Genomic DNA, 21,854 nt, shown 5'->3' with positions numbered 1-21,854 from the left:
AGTTGTGAACTGTCATGCTCGAGCTTAGCTGTTGAGCTTCCTTAGCTGTCAATTCCATTTAGACTGCTATTTCCAGTGCTTTCTTTAAATTTAGGTTCCTTTCCACCATTAAGCTTTTTTGGATTACTTCACATCTTAAAATTACACACCAGTCAGTCCTTCATTTAAGTTGTCTCCAAATTTACAGAATTCTACTAATACTTTAAAATTGCTGTGAACAGGAAGATAATCAAGCTGGCTATGTTTGTGAAATCTTAACCTTTCAGCCATCAATGGTTTTGGTGAAAAATAGTAGGCGTCTGCTATTTCTTGTTGGGCTTTGGAACCTGGTTTCTTTGGCTCTACCAGACTTCAAAAATCCACCCCACCACCACAAACACTCAAATGCAGGGATGACTACATCTGTTTCAATTTTGTCAGCTTGAACAAAATAATGGAATTTCTCTGTGTAGTAATTTTAGCTGTCTGTATTTTCAACATACAGTCTTTTGGCACAAACTTTTATGTATTTTTTTTAAATGGCCGAGGCCTGCGTAGCATGATGTATCATGGAAATATTAATACTATCTCGTTTATTTCCTGTTTAGAATGAGACAATACTGAGGCTGTCTGTTTCTTTGAGACTGTATCTTTCACTCAAAATATTTTCCTCCATGTAGGGTATTCATTACTCAGTATTCCTTCAGGGTGGAGCACTTGGCAAGTTTCTTCGGCACTATTCACTTCCTTTGTGAAATGTATTCTTTTTTTCCTCATTGACTGTACCCACTGCAGCGATTGTGTATGTTGATTTTTTTTTCTATTTAATGATGTGCCTCCAAGGTCCACAATTCTGGTTTTTTTAGTCAAATCAGTAGATTGACATGGTAGATCTCGAAGCAATTTTTATCACCATCACTATTTTCCTCTTGTGTTCCATTTCAAGAAAGACCAGGAGACCAAAATGTTTAATAACAGCAGGAGCTTTGTTAAAGAGGTGTTCATTCTGCAGCAGCAAAGTTACATTAAACTGTTTCCTTATCAAAATGGTTGATTTCATCATCACATCACAAGATTGGATTGTTAAAATGACATTCCACCATACTTAACCAAATGTACAACATCAGTGGAATTCACTCTATCTGATGGGCACAAACAAGATAGATTGTTAACACCTTAACCAAAAGATAATCACCTATCCATTATAGATTGAAATCAACAGAATGAAAAACAAACAACTGCTAGTGCTGTACACTTGCATAAATGTGCACTATCACACTTGACAACAGTGGGAGAACAAGGACGAACTGGTTTGATGGTTCATTAATTACCATTTGCAGCTGCAGGCCCAGTCAAAGGAGAACATCCGAATTGACCAATTTGGAGACTGGACAAGATTCTTGGGAGAATACAGGGTGGAGGGGAGTTGGGAAAGTGTGTGTATGGGAAGAGAATCAGGAAAACCCAATCGCAACATATCTGAAGCAACTAGCAACCAGTGCACCTGATTCACAGCCCGATTTGAATGTATTCAAATTTCTAGCCTAGCGTTTTAACCACAATATTAACATTCCACAAGCAGCTAACGCAAAGCACATTCTCAGAATGGATAGTTTAAGACATCATGTTCCTGTAATTTTATTAACAGAAATTAATTGCTGTAAAATTTCCATCTTATTTACCCGATATGGTTTTAAACATTAAATGCTTATGTAATATAGCCTATGCAAAACCAAAGTAGTTGATTCATTGTGGTTTGGCATATTATATTTATAAATTAGATATTTAAATTTTTTTTTTTCTATTTGCTTTTTCTCAAGCTTGTTTGCCTAATTGGAAGTTTTTGACCTTATTTATGACTTCAGAAGCTGGTTAGGAACATCCCGCCTGCCATTGACTGAAGATGTATCTCAGATGTGCGCAGTTTGTGTATTTCTGGATCAACATGACAGCCTATACCAGCCAGTAAAAGATGCCATGCGACTCTACCTGCAGAAAAGAAAAAGGGAGACAATTGAATCTAGTTTCAAAATAAGTAAGTTGATTTAAAATACATTACTTCTTTTTTACCATAAGATGTAACATTTAGCATTGACAGGATATGCAATGGTTTAAACATGATAATTATGAGAAATAAACAGACAGCACTCAAGGCTCAATTTAAACATTAATGACAACATTATCCATTCATTAACAATATCCATTCATTAACAAAACACCCATTAGCAGTACAGCTGTTGCAAATACATTTTATGGTATCATAAAAGATTATCTTGTGCTGAACATACCATTCAGCAGCTGACCAAATTGCTTCAGTTAAGTACTGAATCACTCTTTGCAATTTTTTTAATGCCCATCTTTCAAAAGTATACAAAATGTTTCATTGAGAAGATTGTACTGCTCGCCTTAAATCCAAAATCCTAAGTGACAGTTGTCCAGTGAGGTGTATAATTTTTCATTCAAACTACCATGTTAGAGACCACCTATTTAAACCACTTGCTTTCAAAATCATTTCTAGGATTTATAGATGCCTGAAAGCAATCGTTAAGTGTGACAGCAGCTTTCTTTCCCCTGGTGTGTCTCACACTTATTTCAAAATGACAGTTAAACAATCTAAGTCCCTTAGGTTGCTGACTTCTTGCGATTGGCTTGGAAATACATATTTTATTTGGTAAAGAATATAAAAATAATGTCTCTTCTAGTCTCCTTGCATTTTGAAAGAAGGCACAGTTTGATGTCATCAATGTCAGTTTGTGCCACACTGCAGTTTCAAAACACCTCGGGACCAGTGAAGGCAGCTCAATTTATCATATTTTTACACATAATTAATATACTGCTTGCTATGTGTTTCTAATCACCCTGGACTGAATCTTGGCAGAAATCAGCTGAGTGTCATTTTTGGTGAGTTTCACAGATGATTTCTCTCTGTGAGGCCTAGTGGGTTTTCTCACGCTATCATCCCAAGCTCACCTCATTAGATAAGTGCAATATACCTTTGGTGCCTTGCTCATCATATTATTCCACTTGCTGGGGACAGAAGTACTGCTGGAATAATCCGGGATTCCAGGTGCCCTGCCGTTTTTAAAAGATCATAGAGCGTCCTATCAGCTGTTGTACCACATGCATGACATGAGCACTCGAAAGGTGCTTGCAGCTTTACCAAAAGCTTCCAGGCCACAAAACATTTCTTGTGCATGTCAGCTATGTGGGATTGATTCGCAATATGGCATGATGTGATCGAGTGCTTTGGACCAAGATTTGTAGTTTACAAAACAGGCTAAGGCATGTTAGCATGTAGTTCTCACAGTTGTTTTACCTTCTACTGTGCAGATGTTTTTGTCATGCCATTGCCCTTTGAAGGGCCTTATAAAGCAACCATTTTCCGCTTCATCATGGACTTGCTGTTTAGACCCTGATAGAAGGAAACAGTGGTCACTCACAGAGTCATAGAGCTGACCTTTAAGAAGCTGCATTCTCTCCCTATTTACTTTTTTGTCCTTGAAGTATTTGTAGATTCCCTTTGGATTCTCCATAATCCAATTTGCCAAAGCTATCTCATATATTCCCTTTTTTGTCCTACTGATTTCTCTCCTAAGTGTACTTCTACTGCCTTTATACTCTTCTCGGACTCAGTTGATCCCTGCTGTTTATAACTGACATACACTTCCATCCTTTAATTGACGAAAACCTCAGTTTCTCTAGTCATCCAGCATTCCCTATACCTACTAGCCTTGCCCTTCACCCTAACAGGAACATATTGTCTCTGGGCTCTTGTTATCTCATTTTTGAAGGCTTTCCACTTTCCTGCCATCTCTTTACCTGTGAATATCCACCCTAATCAACTTTTGAATGTTCTTGCTTATTACCGTCAAGATTGGCCCCTCAGGTAGAGAGTCTCAGGCTCAGCCTCTTACCGTTGGGGAATCCCCAAATATAAAAACGTTTCTTGGTAGCTCCCCCTTTCAACTGCAACAGCTTTGAACTTGTCCACATTCCCATCCAACCCATCTATCAAATTCATCTTCCCCACTTTATCCCCGAACCAGAGGTAAGCTACATCATCATGGCAGATATAATAGTCCACTATGAGGGGAGGCAATAGCCTTGTGATATTATCACTGGACTGTTAATCCAGAAACCAAGGTAATATTCTGGGGACCTGCGTTTGAATCCCACCCTGGCAGATGGAAGAATTTGAATTCAATAAATATCTGGAATTAAGAGCCTAATGATGATCATAAATTCATTTCCAATTGTCGAGGAAAAAATCTCATCTGTTTCACTAATGTCCTTAAGGGAAGGAAACTGCCATCCTTACCTGGTCTGGCCTACGTGTGTCTCCAGACCTACAGCAATGTGGTTGACTCATAACTGCCCTGTGTGCAATTAGGAATGGGCAATAAATGCTGCCTAGCCAGTGACACCCTCATCCCGTGAATTAATAAAAAAAAAACTGTCCTCCCATTGAAACAATGGTGTTGCTGACTGTCAATGATTCTCCTTCTTGGAATGACCTCATATACTTCACTGCTGGATCACCTACCTGCCTTATATGTTTGAGTTGCCCCTTTCACGATTGTTATCACCTCTGCATCTCAGCATTCTGCTTTTTAAAAAGATTCATATATGGAATATGCTAATAATTGCTGTTGAGTTCCCCAGATCCCCTCCAGCACCGGTTCCTGATAACCTTTAGTGGCTTAATCCCAGGATTGACCATAGCTCACCTCTTTGACATACCTAGCAGGACTTCATGGAATGATGAATGATCAGATCTAGCATGATCTGACTGATCAGTGTGCATCTCCCTGACTGATTCTCTAGACTGTTTGTACTGGACCTATAGGGCTGATGGTGGCCCATTCCCTGGACTACAGTGGTACTGACCCTTTGACCGTGACTGCATCAAGTGGCAGACTGACTGTGCTCAAACTCTGGAATGATATTGGAGGCTGTCCATGACTTACTGTCTCTTTAAACACACTCCATTAAATTGAGAACTGGTCCTCTTCGACTTTGAGACATGGCCACTTGGTGAAGCATGTGTAGTGTGTTTGCTGCGTATGTGGTTGGCACATGGCGCAGCTTTGATTCATGGAACACAGTGATGTACAGCAATGTGTCCACAACCGTGATTGCTGATACCTGATGAGCTGCCTGTTTCTTGGATCTGTGCTAAAACACGTCAACAAAAATGCCCAGCAAGCATTTCAGCTCTGGCAGAGAAGTCAAGATGCTTAAAGGCAAAGCAAAGATGCTTTGAGTGTTGAAGTCAGCATAAAGTGAGTGCGTGTAAAGAAAACCAGCAAGGATTCTTGAGATGCACCCTGGTCCAATTCATGAAGTGTGTGCCTGTCCCTGTGTTTAGACTGATTGGCAGTAGCAATCCAATAAAGGTACTGGTGCATCCCAAAGTGAAGCATTAACATCCAGAGCTGTTCTGTAAGTGGATCAGAGAAGTGGCAGGATGATGGCGTGAGGGTGGTGTCTGATGCAGAGGTGTGTGGTATGGTGGGGGTTGTCTGCATGCAGTCAGTGCCCATGGAGTGAGCCTTTATATTTGCCTGGTGTGGTGGATGTGGACATGGAAGTGAAAAGGAGCAAGTGGCAAACCAGAATTGCCCTATAACTGCTCTGCTTTTCTGCTCGTGGAGTATGGAATCATACAACATGAAAACAGACCCTTCGGTCTAACCAGTCCATGCGAACCATAATCTCAAATTAAACTAGCTCCACCTGCCTGCGCTCGGCTCCTCTTATTTACATATTTATCCAAATGCCTTTTAATTGTACTCTCATTCACCACTTTCTGTGGAAGATCATTCCACACGAGCCACTCTGTGTAAAGAAAGTTTCCCCTCATGTCTTTTTAAAATCTTTCTCCTCTTCTCCCCCACCCCCAAAAAAAATTCCCCAGTCTTGAAATCCCCCACCCCAAGGAAAAGACACCTGTCATTCGCTGTATTTATACCCCTTATGATTTTATAAACTTCTATAAGGTCACTCCTCAGCCACCTCTGCTCCAGTAAAAGAAAAAAAAGTCCCAACCTCTCCTGAGAACCCAAACCCTCCATTCTGAGCACGTCATGGTACATCTTTTCTGAGCCCTTACCAGCTTTTTAATAGTCTTCCTGTAACAGGGCCGCCAGAACTGGACATGGTACTCCAGAAGAGGCCTTGCCAACATCCTGTACAACCTCAACATGATGTCTTCACTCCTATACTCAAAGGTCTGAGCAATGAAGGCAAGTATGCTAAATGCCGCCTTAACCACCCCATCTACATGTGATGCCAACTTCAAAGCATTATGTACCAGAACCCCTAGGTCTTTCTGTTCTACAATACTACCCAGGATACTACCATTAATTGTATAAGTCCTGCCCTTGTTTATTTTACCAAAATGCAATACCTTGCATTTATCTAAATTAAACTCCATCTGCCACTTTTTAGCCCATTGACTCAGTTGATCAAAATCTCTTTATAATCTTAGATAACCATTTTCATTGTCCACTATACCACTAATTTTGGTGTCATCCACAAGCTTATGGAGCACGGCTGGTAATAGGCCTCCAGTCCAAAAAAACAACCGTCCACCACCATTCTGTGTTTCTTGCCTTTAGCCAATTTTGTATCCAACTTGCAGGTTCACCCTGAATTCCTTGTGATTTAACTTTACTAGCCTACCATGTGGAACCTTGTCAAAGACTTTAGTAAAGTAAACAACATTTATCGCTCTGCCCCCATCAATCTTCTTGGTTACTTCCTCAAAAAACTCAATCAAGTTTGTGACACACGATTTCCATTTCACAAAACCATGCTGATTATCCCTAATCATTCCTTGCATCTCCAAATACATGTAAATCCTATCTTTCAGAATCACCTCCAACAGCTTACCCACCACTGAAGTCAGATTCAGAAACTATTGCTGTCTAGTTTCTATCCAGTAGGAAGGAGAATGGAAAACTGCATATAGGGAGACTAGGACCCGTAAACACAGTCTTAGAATTAGAGGGGGTCAATTTAGAACAGAAATGAGACATTTCTTCAGGCAGAGAGTTGCCACAGAGCACAGTGGAGGCTGGGACGTCAAATGTCTTCAAGGCAGAGATCGACAAATTCTTGATCTCACAAGGAATTAAGGGCCAAGGGGAGAGTGCAGGGAAGTGGAGTTGAAATGCCCGTCAACCATGGTTAAATGGCAGAGTGGACTCGATGGGCCGAATGGCTTTACTTCCACTCCTATGTCTTTATGGTCTTATAAGTGAAATTCAGAAAACTTTAATAATGAATTATTAATGCATGCAAATAAGCAAAAGATCCAGGTTTTGCCTTCAACACCAAGAAGCTTTTTGTTAGCTCTCTCACCCAATTTTCCCAACTTCCTCGCCATAGTGCTCATTATTTAGGGGCTAGTAAATTTCTTCGCCATGATTTTGTATATGTTACACTTCTCTGAAGTTTTAACTTGGTATCAATGCCACATTTAACTTTGAAGTATGTCTGTATTGATTTCAGATCAATTTAACAACTTGTATAATTTTTGCTAAACATTCCGTAGTCTTCAAATTTTTTTGTTGTCAGTGGTTGTTTGTCTGAAATGAACAGTCTACAGCTGTTAAGATTATTCAAGTTCAAATGAATGCTACACAATGAATGGTATTCGGATCAATTCAGTTTCTATAGACCTGCATTCCATTAGCATCATTCTATGCTTCATTTAAACTATTAATGCCCCACAATTGGTTAGTCTGTTAACTCTAAACCAAAAATTTTATGTAATATATTACTGCCCTGCACAACAATAAATTGAAGCAGGCTAATCTACTCATTTAAATATCTTACTCTCTGATATCTTACAGCAAATACTAATGTTAAACATTTTTGGTTCAATTTTAAGGTTCTTTAGATGACAGCTGGGCTGCTGATGTAGACAGCCACACACTTCATCAAATTGTGAAGGTTTATGTGGGAAACTATTGGTATGCCACTTATCTGAATACCTTCTTAAAGGTATGTTAGTTCACTATTCTACTATTTAGACCATTGTTGTAGCTGAGTGCTGGTGAGGAGTGGACTGGAGGCTTGGAGCGGAGTGGGACTGTTGTTGGATTGGGGCCTGGTGCAGGTGGTCAGACTATATGCTGAGCTGCTGCAATGTAACATCGATTTGAAATTCTTTACTAGACTGTAATGTCAATCCTTTACTGGACTGTAATATCAATCCTTTAACTATGTTACAACTATCTTATTTCTAACTTCTTTTAGACACTAAATAATGCTACGACTTTTCCTTTTATTCCTGTTTTATATCCAAGATTTGTACCTGTAGCTACGATGGTGCCACTAGAAGGCAGCCATTGTAAAACTCTTTTCAGTACTCCTGTACTTTTGTACTGGAGTTCACATGACAATGAAAGGATATTCTATTTTGTCTTCTATTCATAGACATAATATATATGAGCCGAATTGGGCCATTTCATTCAAGTTTGCTCCACCATTTAATCATTTCTCATGTGTTTTTCAACCACTTTTCTCTGACACCTTCCTGTACCCTTGATCCAATCAAAAACCTATCTATATCTATCTTAAATACTCAATAACTTGGCCTCCACAGCCTTCTGCGGCAGTGAGTTCAATAGATTCACCACCGGCGGGCTAAAGCAATTCCTCTTAATCTTAGTTCTGAAGGATCATCCCTTCACTCTGAGGCTGTGCCTTCTGGACCTGCTCTCTTCTAATAGTGGAAACATCATCTCCACATTCACTCTATCCAGGCCTCTTGGTATCCTGTAAATTTCAATGAAATTCCCCCCTCATCCTTCTAAACTCTATTGAGTACAGACCCAGAGTCCTCAACTGCTCCTCATATGACAAGCCCTTCATCCCCAGGATCATTCATCAAAACTTCCTGTTAATCCCTCCAGTGCCAGCTCATCCTTCCAGACTGGCACTGGAGCATGTCCAGCAGAGATTCACATGCATGATCCCTGGAATGGTAGGCCTAACATACGATGAACGGCTGACGATCCTGGAATTGAATTCATTAGAGTTTTTAGAAGGTTGAGGGGAGAACTAATAGAAACTTACAATATAATGCATGGCTTAGAAAAGGTGGACGCTGGGAAGTTGTTTCCGTTAGGTGGGGAGACTAGGACCCGTGAGCACAGCCTTAGAATTAGAGGCCGTCAATTTAGAACGGAAATGAGGAGACATTTCTTCAGCCAGAGAGTGGTGGGCCTGTGGAATTCATTGCCACGGAGCGCAGTGGAGGCCGGGTCATTAAATGTCTTCAAGGCAGAGATTGCTAAATTCTTGACCTCGCAAGGAAGTAAAGGCTACAGGGAGAGTGCAGGGAAGTGGAGTTGAAATGCCCATCAGCCATGATTAAATGGCGGAGTGGGCTCAATGGGCCAAATGGCCTTACTTCCACTCCTCCTATGTCTTATGATCTTATGATATGGGGCCCAAAATTGCTCTCAATATTCCAGGTGTGGTCTGACCAGAGCTATGTACAGTCTCAGCAGTACATCTCTGCGCTTGTATTGTAGCCATCTTGAAATGAATGTGAACGTTACAATTACTTTCCTAATGGCCAATTGAACCTGTGTGTTAACCTTCCTGTCCCCCTTCAGGGAGGTGAGCAGAGCGAAGCAGCCTGGGATCCTGCTCCCAATGTCAGAAACCTCTAAACACAGCTGCTCTTCCCTCTCTCCTCCACCCCCCTCCTCCCCCCGCTCTCCTCCCCCCCGCTCTCCTCCCCCCCGCTCTCCTCCCCCCCCGCTCTCCTCCCCCCCCGCTCTCCTCCCCCCCGCTCTCCTCCCCCCGCTCTCCTCCCCCCGCTCTCCTCCCCCCCGCTCTCCTCCCCCCCCTCTCCTCCCCCCCCCTCTCCTCCCCCCCCTCTCCTCCCCCCCCTCTCCTCCCCCCCCTCTCCTCCCCCCCCGCTCTCCTCCCCCCCGCTCTCCTCCCCCCGCTCTCCTCCCCCGCTCTCCTCCCCCCGCTCTCCTCCCCCCGCTCTCCTCCCCCCGCTCTCCTCCCCCCGCTCTCCTCCCCCGCTCTCCTCCCCCCGCTCTCCTCCCCCCGCTCTCCTCCCCCCCCCCTCTCCTCCCCCCCCCCTCTCCTCCCCCCCCCCTCTCCTCCCCCCCCCTCTCCTCCCCCCCCTCTCCTCCCCCCCCTCTCCTCCCCCCCTCTCCTCCCCCCCCTCTCCTCCCCCCCCTCTCCTCCCCCCCCTCTCCTCCCCCCCCTCTCCTCCCCCCCCTCTCCTCCCCCCCCTCTCCTCCCCCCCCTCTCCTCCCCCCCCTCTCCTCCCCCCCCCTCTCCTCTCCCCCCCTCTCCCCCCCCCTCTCCTCCCCCCCCTCTCCTCCCCCCCTCTCCTCCCCCCCCTCTCCTCCCCCCCCTCTCCTCCCCCCCCTCTCCTCCCCCCCCTCTCCTCCCCCCCCTCTCCTCCCCCCCCCTCTCCTCCCCCCCCTCTCCTCCCCCCCCCTCCTCCCCCCCCTCTCCTCCCCCCCCTCTCCTCCCCCCCCTCTCCTCCCCCCCCTCTCCTCCCCCCCCTCTCCTCCCCCCCCTCTCCTCCCCCCCCTCTCCTCCCCCCCCCTCTCCTCCCCCCCCCTCTCCTCCCCCCCCCTCTCCTCCCCCCCCCTCTCCTCCCCCCCCTCTCCTCCCCCCCCCTCTCCTCCCCCCCCCTCTCCTCCCCCCCCCTCTCCTCCCCCCCCCTCTCCTCCCCCCCCCTCTCCTCCCCCCCCCTCTCCTCCCCCCCCCCTCCTCCCCCCCCCTCTCCTCCCCCCCCTCTCCTCCCCCCCCTCTCCTCCCCCCCCCCCTCCTCCCCCCCCCTCTCCTCCCCCCCCCCCCTCCCCCCCCTCTCCTCCCCCCTCTCCTCCCCCCCTCTCCTCCCCCCCCTCTCCTCCCCCCCCCCCTCCTCCCCCCCTCTCTCCCTCCCTCCCTCCCCCCCCCTCTCCTCCCCCCCCTCCCTCCCTCCCTCCCTCCCTCTCCCTCCCTCTCCCTCCCTCCCTCTCCTCCCTCCCCCGCTCTCCTCCCCCGCTCTCCTCCCCCCGCTCTCCTCCCCCCGCTCTCCTCCCCCCGCTCTCCTCCCCCCGCTCTCCTCCCCCCGCTCTCCTCCCCCCGCTCTCCTCCCCCCGCTCTCCTCCCCCCGCTCTCCTCCCCCCGCTCTCCTCCCCCCGCTCTCCTCCCCCCGCTCTCCTCCCCCCGCTCTCCTCCCCCCGCTCTCCTCCCCCCGCTCTCCTCCCCCCGCTCTCCTCCCCCCGCTCTCCTCCCCCCGCTCTCCTCCCCCCGCTCTCCTCCGGACCTGCTGAGTTTTCCAGCAATTTCTGTTTTGTTTCTGGTTTCTAGCATGTGCAATTCTTTTGTTTTTTTTCTTTAATCTGTTTGAGGATTTCCATTCAGAAAGCAAATATATTATTTTATGAAATGTGTGAAAAAGATTTGTGGTTTTATTATACATTTGTGTAAAGAGGAGGCAGTTTCAATAAGAATTAAAATCTTTGACTGAACTTTTTAAGCAAATTTGTATAATTGATCTATTTAAATATTGTATAACTAAATGTATGTGGAATAGTTATTCTTAGTTCTTAAGAGCAAAAGTTGCACAATTAATAGTGGTTAAAACATTTAATGGAACAAAAATAAAGTTGCTGGAAAAGCTCAGGTCTGACAGCATTTGTGGAGGAGAAAACAGAGTTAATGTTTTGGGCCCAGTGACCCTTCCTCAGAACGGTTCTCAATGAAAAGATCGAGTGCAGGTAAAAGGCTGGAGGGAGGAGTCCAGGTGGAGGGAGAGTGTTGGAGTTCGGCAAAGGGGTCGGTGGGGCAGGGAGAGGACTCTTGTCCAAAGAAGTGAGCACAGAGACAAAGTTTGGTATCATGTTGTGCCCAAAATTTGTTAAGGTGGGGATACAGAGGGATAAAGCTGAGGCCTTTGCTGAGTACAGAGCATTCAGCATCGGAGAGCGGAAGGTTAGGAGGAATGGTGAATACCCGACAGGAGGCGGGGGTGTTGGGTTAGGGGATAGAGTCAGAGAGAAGGAGAGGAGTGGTAGGTTCCAGAGGGCCATGGGGATTTTTGAGTTGGTGCAGCTTGTGGGCCTTGATGCCTGAAAGGAAAAGAAAAAGTTTCTTGTTAGCACGATGAACAAGCCAGAGGATGAAGTGGAACTGCAGAGTGGTGCAGCCCTGAGCCAGTGTGTTAAGATGCTGTTGAAGAGAAATGTTGAGTATGCAAGTGACGCCGCATGGCACTGAGTGTGGATCTCAGGATGCGGCAAGAGCAGCTGTCCGTGGAACGTTGAACATTATGGAGGTATCTGTGATCCTGGGAGGATTCAAAACATGAGGGATGAAACTTCAGTTGGAATCCATGTGGGGTGAGTCTGAGCCAGAGGCAGTCACTGAGGAATGTGATATGACTGTGGAAACGAGTTTTAGCAAATATCTGGTCAAACACCAGGAGTGACAGTGAAATTAAAGTTGGTGGGCAAGAAGAGAGATTGGAACGGAAATCCTGTCAGAGAGAGGAACAGAACTTGTTCAAGGTAGGTATGCTTGGGAGAGATATGGCACGGAGTTAAGTACTAAATAAAAACCAAAAGAACTGCGCTTGCTGTAAACATTTAGTGGATTTGCCTGTTTCTTGCTCCTGTTGGTTGGAACCATTTTTGTACATCATGCCTCTTTGACAAGTGACTCGTCTGACCTGGCTGTCGAGGAGTGGGCCCAACATGTGGAAAGAATGTGTTATTTTTTTCTGCCTGCGTGACGTTATAGCAAATGAAAAAACTAATTCTCCTGACAGCATGCGGACCTACAGCTTTTCTGTCATGAGGAGCCTAAATTTTCCTGAGGCACTAGATACTAAAACCTTTCAAGAATTGATTGACATTCATTAGGAATATGATGACCCCAAGTCTCCTTTAATTCTGAAATGCTATTGCTTTTACTTAGCAATTTGAGCTCTAAGGGAATCTGTATTGGGTTTTCTGACTGGGTCAAGATGAGTAACACAAGCTTGTGGATTTGGTTTAACCCTTAATGAGATGCTTAGAGATCACCTGGTATGTAAGATTAATGATGTGACTATGCAAAAATGCCTACCGGCTGAAGCTGAACTGGACTTCAAACAAGTGCCAAAATTGACTTTTATCATTGGAAATTAGGAGAATGGAGCATGTGAGTTGCAAAGTATTCTGATGGAAATTGACACCGTTGCCAATCTGCCTGAGCTTGGGCAGCACCATTTGAATGTAGGCAACTGCTCACTCTCACTTAGAAAATGTCCTGGCAAGAGTAACTCTAGGTCAGACCACAATAAGATCCCAAAATGAAGCCAAGTCATGGCCAAACAGTTGGAATTTTCTTCAGGATCCTATCTTTTAAGACATTGTTGTTATGCAGATTCAGGGCAGCAACACAGTCCTTCTAGATGTAAATAGAGTAAGATAACACTTGGGTGGGTGACCCGGAGAGTTCATACGTGGAAACTCCACCTTTGTTTGGTTTGGAACAGTTAAATTGCTTAGCGACAAACATCTGGTTAAATGGTTTTCTAATTCAAATGGAGGCTAATACTGGCATAATTATTTCAGTGATTGCAGAACCAGTTTTTAATAAAATTTGTTGTGAACACCAGCCCTTAAATGCGCACAGACTTTCAGATAGGCTGAGAAACTAAACGAAGGAACGTTTGAAAATTAAGGACACAACCTCTGTTCCAGTCTGTTATGAACAGCAGTTGGTTCGGTTACCAGTGATTGTTGTAAAAAGCTGTGGCCCAAGCTTGCTGGTCGGTGATTCATCATGATTGGTGGAACACTTTTCGATCGGAAAGTGGCTGCCTGAATGAAGTCCTGATTAAATAGCTGGCAGTTTTCAAGGAAAGCCTAAGGAATATCAGAGGAGCCAGAACAACTTTGCATGTTGACCAGGAAGCAATTCCGCAAGGCCTAACCCTTAAGAGCAAAGGTAGAAGCAAAACACTAGACTGGAAATTGAAGATTTAATCAAATCAGTCCAATTTGCAGCATTGGCAGCACCAGTCAAACCAGGTTTGAAGCCTAGTAGGTCAGTTTGCCTATGTGTCGATTTTAAGTAAACAGTAAATTGTTATTTTGCAGTTGGATAAATGTGCAATCCTGTTAGGAGGTTTGCCCTTCACAAAGCTAGACATGAGCTGGGCTTACTTGCAATTGCGTTTAGATCAGGATTCTCAGAAGTATGCTACAATTAATACCCATCAGAGCTTGCCAATATGCAGGACTGCAGTTTGGTGTATCATCAGCCTATTCAATGTTTGTGGGTGATGGAGAACATTTTACATGGACTGCCTCAGGTTTCCATTTACCAAGATGATATCCTGATAACAGGGCAACCTAGTAAGGGACACTTGGAGAACTTAGATATCACCAAAGGCATTCTTCCTAAGATGGGAAAATAAGTGTTTCAGGCCCTCCAAGTGATCAAATTGGGTTACAGGGTCGATAAACTGGGTTGTGCCCATTGGAAGATACAGTGCGGTGATCAAAGGTACTCTGGCACCCATGACTGTCTAGCAGTTTAGGTCATTTCTGGGTCTGGTAAATTATTATGGATAGGTCATATATGATTTAGAATCCATCTTGGCACTATTGCTTCAACACTTTAAAAAGAAAGGCTCTCAATGACATACCCAAGCTTTTGATGACATGAGGAATCAGTTGTTATCCTTTAATGTTTTGGCACACTGTGCTCTCAAGAAAGATCTGGTGTTGACATGCGATGCCTCCCTGTATGGCATTGATGTGGTATTAGCTCATAAGGCTCTGGAGAGGAATTCCTATTAATATACATCCAGGATTTTGGCTAATGCAGAGTGTAAATAAACCCAAGTAGAAAAAAAACGATTGGTGGTCATAATTGGAGTCAGAAAATCTCACCAACACCTTTATGGGTGAAAATTCATGATAATCATGGACCACAAAGCCCTACTTTGTCTGCTTCCAGAGGATAAGGCTGTGCTGCCTGTAGGAATTACCTGTAGTGGAATATTTAGGGTGGTTTCTGGAACTAATTTAAGGTTTAAAGTCTGTTTATAGCTTGTATTAATTATATTGGCTCATGCAGCAGATGGTGGGACTCAAAGGGGAAATTTCTTAGTTTGTATACCTAAACAGTACATTGTCTCGTACATTTCATGTCATGTCATTTGTTTATTGGTGTAAGATTTTGATAATCTAGCAAATGTTGTTGAAATATAATAGGATTTTTGTTTGAATAGAACATAGAACATAGAGCATAGAACAGTACAGCACAGTACAGGCCCTTCGGCCTACGATGTTGTGCCAAACGTTTCCCCTAAACCTAAGTTCTATCTAACCTCCACACCTACCTTATACTATATCCATATATCTATCTAATAGCCGCTTAAATGCCCCTAATGAGGCCGACTTCACTATCCTCCCCGGCAATGCATTCCATGCCCTGACCACTCTGAGTAAAGAACCTACCTCTGACACTCCTCCTTCATCGTTCTAAAGAGAAAAACCTTAGCTCTCTCAACCTTTCCTTGTTAGACCTTTGCTCGATTCCAGGTAACATTCTGGTAAATCTCCTCCACACCTTTTGCAACGCTTCCACATCTTTCCTGTAATGAGGCGACCAAAAATGGTCACAATACTCCAGATGTGGCTGAACCAAACTTTTGTATAGCTGGAGCATAACTTCACGGCTCTTGAACTCAATCCTTCTGTTCATGAAAGCTAACAAGTCATACGCCTACTTAACCACTCTATCCATCTGGATGACAGCTTTCGGAGAACTATGCAAAGGAACCCCAAAATTCCTCTGCTTCTCCACTCTGCCAAGAGTCGTTCCATTAACCCTGTATTCTGCTTTCAAGTTTGTCCTTCCAAACTGAATCACCTCACGCCTTTGAGGGTTGAACTCCATCTGTCACTTCTTTGCCCAGCTCTGCATCAAATCAATGTCCCTTTGTAACCTAGAACAGCCTTCCACACTATCCACAACTCAAACCACCATTGTATCGTCCGCAAACTGGCTAATCCACCCTTCCACTCCTAAATCCAAATCATTTACAAAACTCACAAATCGAAGAGGACCCAGAACAGTTCCTTGTGGTACACCACATATAACTGAGCACCATGTTGAATATTTTCCATTCTATCACCATTTGTCTTCTAAGGGTCAGCCAATTTTGAATTCAATCTAATAAAATGTGAGGCTGGATGAACACAGCAGCCCAGCAGCATCTCAGGAGCACAAAAGCTGATGTTTCGGGCCTAGAACCCTTCATCTGAATCCAATCTGCCAGATTTCCCCTATCCCATGCCTCCTTACTTTCTGCATGAGCCTACCATGGGGAATCTTACCAAATTCCCTACTTAAATCCATGTATACCACATCCATTGTTCTACCTCCATCCATGTGTTTGGTCACGTCTTCAAAGAATTTAATAATGTTTGTGAGGCATGATCTACCCCTCTCAAATCCATGCTGACTATCATGAATCAAACTGCGTCTATACAAGTGATCATAAATCGTATCTCTCGGAGCCCTTTCCAATAACTTGCCCACCACTCAAGTAAGACTAACTGACCTGTAATTTCTGGGGTTATCCCTATTCCCTTTACTGAACAAGGGAATGATGTTTGCCAAAGCTGTATGGCCAATTTTATGACTGCGTAGTCCTGGAGGTTACTGCTGAAGGTATTTTTGACAATTTTCTTAGAGTGGCTAACTTGGTATCAGATGGAGTGGTTGAGCCAGATGGTGTGAATGCAGTTAAAGGAATCTAGATAGGCTTGTGAGGGAGAAAGGAATGTGATATATGTCAAAATGGTGGAGAGTGGGAGGAGTCTTGGGTGTGCCCAAAGCAAAGATCTTCTGGTCTATTTTTTCTCTGTGTGGACGGTTGGTGATTTTGGGGTATAAATTCTCAGTGGACATGGCTCACTGTTGAGAGTGATCAATCACAAACTTGACACAAATTTGGTATGATTTGAAAAAGGTCCTAAACTTTAGTTAATACTATAGAAATTTATTTTAAATCTATGATGCAACATGTAAGGTTTGTTAGTTGAATATGACCAAATGATATAACTTTTCCCTGTTAGTATCCAGAATTGCTATATAATCGTAACAAAGCTCAATGGATTTCATATGGCAAGACACTGTTCATCATTGGAGATGGTCAGATGTTCAGACATATTATCAACTTTCTGCGGTTCGACAAACTGTATATTCCTTCAGGATTCAAGTGAGAGCATTACTTAATATTTCTTAATATTACTTTTGAATGTCAAGTGACACATCAGCTTAATTTTAAAGGTGTTCCGGTAATTTAACCTCACGTATCATTCTGGGCAGGAGATTTAAATATAATTGTTCAAATGTTACGAATGCTTTAACTGGTTGTTGGCTATATGTTTGGAAACAACACAATGTGTGCAAAATCCTAGTCCACAGCCCAAACCATATAGCTGCTCCAATTTGGTAATTGCTGGTGTTATATGGAGAAGCTAGTAGGAAATGCATTGGAGTGGGGTTGAAGTTGCTTAATTCATGCAGTCTTGTCTATAACATGGGAGAATTTCTTTTTGCTAAGAGTAGATGCTGACAGCAAAACAGAACAGTCAGCGTGAATCTGTAGGTTATGCGAGCAATGTATCAAATCTTTGAGACAGGACAAGAATTCCAAACTACGTATGAATAAACATTGTTCAATGGCATAACTATGTTTCAATAAAATTTCTAGAATTTGAGCAGTGCCAGCAAGGTCAACATTCATTCTTCATGCCTAATTACCCTGAGAAGCTGCCTTCTTCAGTAGTACCCAACGTACACCCACAATGCTATTAGGGAGTGATTTTGGCCCAATCACAGTAAAGGAGCAGCATTATGTTCCCAAATCAGGATGATGTATGATTAGGAGACAAGTTGCAATGGTGATGTTCCCTTGTATCTGTGCTCTTGTGTTTCGAGGCAGTACATGTAGCATTCTGTTTTCTGGTTGTGTGTTTATTTAATGGTTTCTGCTCATGTTGTGATTTTTTATGCCTAGGAGCAGTAACTGATAGAGAGAAACTGACCTTAAGCACAGGCTATGAGTGAACATTTTAAAGCACTGTCTAAAATTCCTGTTCAGACATTTAACTGATTATTTAGAGTGAATCATCTCTGCATGCGTTTCATGCATAAAAAGCACAAGAGTGAATGTCTTTGGTTTGGAAGGTGTGGTCAACAGAATCTTGGAAAGTTATAGTGCCACACATAGGTGGTACACAACTATATTTTACATCAAGCATTCAGCCCAGAACAGTGAGTGTAAAGCACTGACTCCAGAGCTGATATTTTTTAAAAAATCTCAATGCCATGTCAAAGAATTTATAATTCCTATTTAGGTCCGGGAAAATCAAAGATTTCCTTCATTGGACAAAGTGTTGCAAATATTATGTGAACCTCATCAAGTTGTTATGTTACTCAAAATATGTGCAGGTCACTATTCATCTGTTCACAGTTGGAAGACTGGTTGGGTAAAGGACTGTACCTGAAGTTGTATCTGGCACCAGAGAACAGAAAGAAGCATACTTGTTATGTAGATCCCTGTAAGATCTTACAGGGAGCATAATTCAGAAGCATCCATTTTGGGAACCTCAGATAGGGGGACTCAAGGGAAAATCTTGTTGAAGCACTCAGCACCAATAGGAGAAACGAATGCAATTGGTATAGGATTAATGGTTGTGACTAAATGGATGGCTGCAGTAGGAACCATCATACCTTTGGGGCGTCCATTACCAAGATGAACTTATTAATCATGTGCTTTTTGAGATCCCTTGGGATGTGAAATGCAGATAATATTCAGGAGTATCATTCAATATCTTGATAACATATAAAATGTAGTGACCATAATGAGGTCAGCCAGGTGGACCTTATTTGAATATGAGTTCCCTGATTGGGGCAGTTAATCCAGTCACATCAGGGAGCCCTGGCTGATAAATAAGAACAAGAGTGCCAGACATCCTGTTCATTCTGAGAGAGCTGGATCAATGTCAAGGCTTCTCTACATATAAATAAAGAGTAACTTGATGATAGGATACTGTATGTGTAAAGAATATGTTTTTTTAGACAAATGACATTAGGGCAGATGAAAAGCAACTTTTTTTTGACAGCTTGTGGACCTGCAGCTTTTTTAGCTATTATGCACCTATCTTTCCCTGAGGTACCAGCCACTAAAACCTTTAAGGGTTGGTGAATTTATTTAAGGAATGTTACAACTTCAAGCATCCACTTATTGAGATACTATTGCTTTTGCTCGGAATTCAAAAACCAAGGGAATCTGTGTCAGAATTTTTGACTAGGTTAAGATGACTGACAGGCATGTGACTTTGGCTTATCCCTTATTGAAATGCTGAGACACCATTTAGTATGTGGGATTAATGATGTAACTGCAAAATTTCCATCTAGCTGAAACCAAACTGGACTTCAGACAGGCACTATAGCTAGCTTTATTATTGGAAAATGCAGCAAATGGAGCATATGAGTTTGATGGAAGTGGATACCCTCGCCAGTCCAACTGAGCTTGGAGAACTTGAGTGAAGACATTGCATAGCTTTGTTCAGGACATATCCTGAACAGAGGGGCTTTAGATCAGTCCACAACAAAACTCCAAAATAGCCAAGCCTCTCTGAAATGGTTAGCATTTTCTTCAAGATCCAGATCAGCAAGCCATTGTAATTGCTGCCAAAATGCAGACTTGAGGCAACTAAAGAGTCCCACCAAACCTAAATTCAGTAAGAGAACTCATAGGCCAGTATCCAGGAGCGTGCACACCCTAGAAAGTCCACCCACATCTGGAGAGTTAAATTGCTTAGCAACACCCACATCAGACTCAATTGCCATGAATGTTTGGTTAAATGGTCACCAGGATCTAATAGAGGTTGATACCGGCACGGCTGTTTGTGATCACTGAACCAGTTTTTAATAAAATTTCCCCTGGACTCCAATGTAAAGTTTGTGCAAGACCTTGGCTAGACTGAAAACCTATCCCAGGGAACCTTTACGGATTGAGTACAACTTTCATTCTGGTCTCTTATGAGAAACAACTAGTTCAGTTACCAGTAACTGTAGTAAAAGACTCGAGCCCAAGCTTGATGGAATGAAATTAGTTGTGAAAGATTCGCCTGGACTGGCTCAACATATTTTGATTAGAAAATGATTGCTTAAGCAAAATCCTGCATCATTAGCATGTTCCTGCATGGTAATAAAGCTTATACCTACCAAGAGCAAAAGATCAGTAGCTTTTAATCTCTGGTTTCTACACAATCCTTGATATCACATGGAAAACATAGGGCTGAATTTTTGTTTTTGTGGCTAAGTCTGAGTTGTATTATGTTTCTTGAAGGGATTTCTGCCACAAGGCCTTGTGTTTTTTTTGCTGCATCTTGCCAAACGCTAACTACTTAGCTCACCCATGGCATCCATCGTTTCAGATTTTGCTTCATTTTACTGCATGTTGTTCCCAGAAAAAAGAAATTCCACTCAGCAAATATCTGCTGAATGACTTGTACCCCCTGCACTGTGCCATCTCTGAAAACCTGTAGTTCAACTGGATGGACACTGGAATTCCAAAGTTATCTTGCTCACTCAAGGACAGATTGCAGACAGGTTAGAGAAGGGGTAGATGGAACTGCAATTCTGTAAGTGATAAGGGCCTAGTCTAGGGAGTGGTATAAAGGTCCGTTTTCTTCTCCGAGCAGTCAGAGGAGATTGCACCACTAGACCCTGCCAACCTGCTTCAAGGCCACTGGCCAGATCATGGTGTTCTTTATAGTCTGGAGCAATGACCAGTAGTGACCTAAAGATGGCAATGATTTTCTCTGTAGCACCAGGGTAAGCACCACACTTTTTTCTGCCACCTCATATTCACTTTATATCAGCACCCTTCTCCCACCAAGACTTATACTCTGGTACTCTCAGTATTGCATGCAATAACATCCTTGACTCACAGTCACCTCTTCTAAGCTTGCACAGCATTAACCCTATATGACCTCTGTCCTGTCTCCTCACTACATGGGAGCACCTTGCTACCTTTTACCCACCTGCACCTGCAGCAATAACCATGCCACCCACTTACATCACATTCAACCTTTCTTTAGGTCCCATAACAGGGGAAGATACCCATAGAACAGAGGAAGCCCTTACACATGGGGGAGTGCCAGACATTAAGATCCTCAGTTCAAATGAGGAGATAATCCTGGCTGTACTGTGGGGATGCTGATATACCTATATCCTGCAAACTGAGTAAGTACCATTCTTCATTCTACTGAAACTCTCCGATTTAACCCTGCTGTCTGTGTCTTTCATTGCACACCATTTCTAGCCATTGACTACTCTGACTTCTGTCTGTTGTCTTGCAGATATAGCCATATCTCCATCCTGGTTCTTCCAGAAGCCACTTCATTGACCTCAAAAGATATCAGTCCTGAAGCCTTCAAGCAGACCTCAGCAAGACTGCCCTCTGCATCCCCCCAGCAGCCTAGTGTTTTTACTTAGCTGGCTGGGTGCCTCCTGGCACTGATTGTTTGTCTCCGTTTGTAGGCCTGAATGGCATACTACAGAATCAGGCATCACTTCATAGCTACAAATAGTTGCATGGATGGAAGTCTATGCTGACAGCCTGTTCCATCATCTGATAGCAAGAGGAACAAGGCAGACATTGAGCTGTGGATGCTGGTGACATCTTTGGCAAGATGCAGCAAAAAAAACTCAGGGGGTACAAGTCATTCAGCAGATATTTGCTGAGTGGAATTTCTTTTTTCTGGGAACAACATGCAGTAAAATGAAGCAAAATCTGAAACGATGGATGCCATGGGTGA

The 21,854-nt window shown here is 43.6% G+C and overlaps 1 protein-coding gene across 1 annotated transcript in view; it reads left to right on the top strand.

The window, feature by feature from the left end:
* LOC125459928 (BTB/POZ domain-containing protein KCTD19-like) overlaps positions 1 to 21,854 on the top strand; it is a 118,733-nt gene that overhangs the window by 48,043 nt on the left and 48,836 nt on the right. Inside the window, 3 exon segments of the mRNA XM_059651529.1 lie at positions 1,845 to 2,002; positions 7,886 to 7,989; positions 17,094 to 17,236. Of these exon segments, the coding sequence (XP_059507512.1) occupies positions 1,845 to 2,002; positions 7,886 to 7,989; positions 17,094 to 17,236 (405 nt within the window).

This window comes from Stegostoma tigrinum, chromosome 16 (assembly GCF_030684315.1).
Source record: "Stegostoma tigrinum isolate sSteTig4 chromosome 16, sSteTig4.hap1, whole genome shotgun sequence".
Classification (NCBI taxonomy): domain Eukaryota; kingdom Metazoa; phylum Chordata; class Chondrichthyes; order Orectolobiformes; family Stegostomatidae; genus Stegostoma; species Stegostoma tigrinum.
This window is presented reverse-complemented; position numbering and strand designations above follow the sequence as displayed.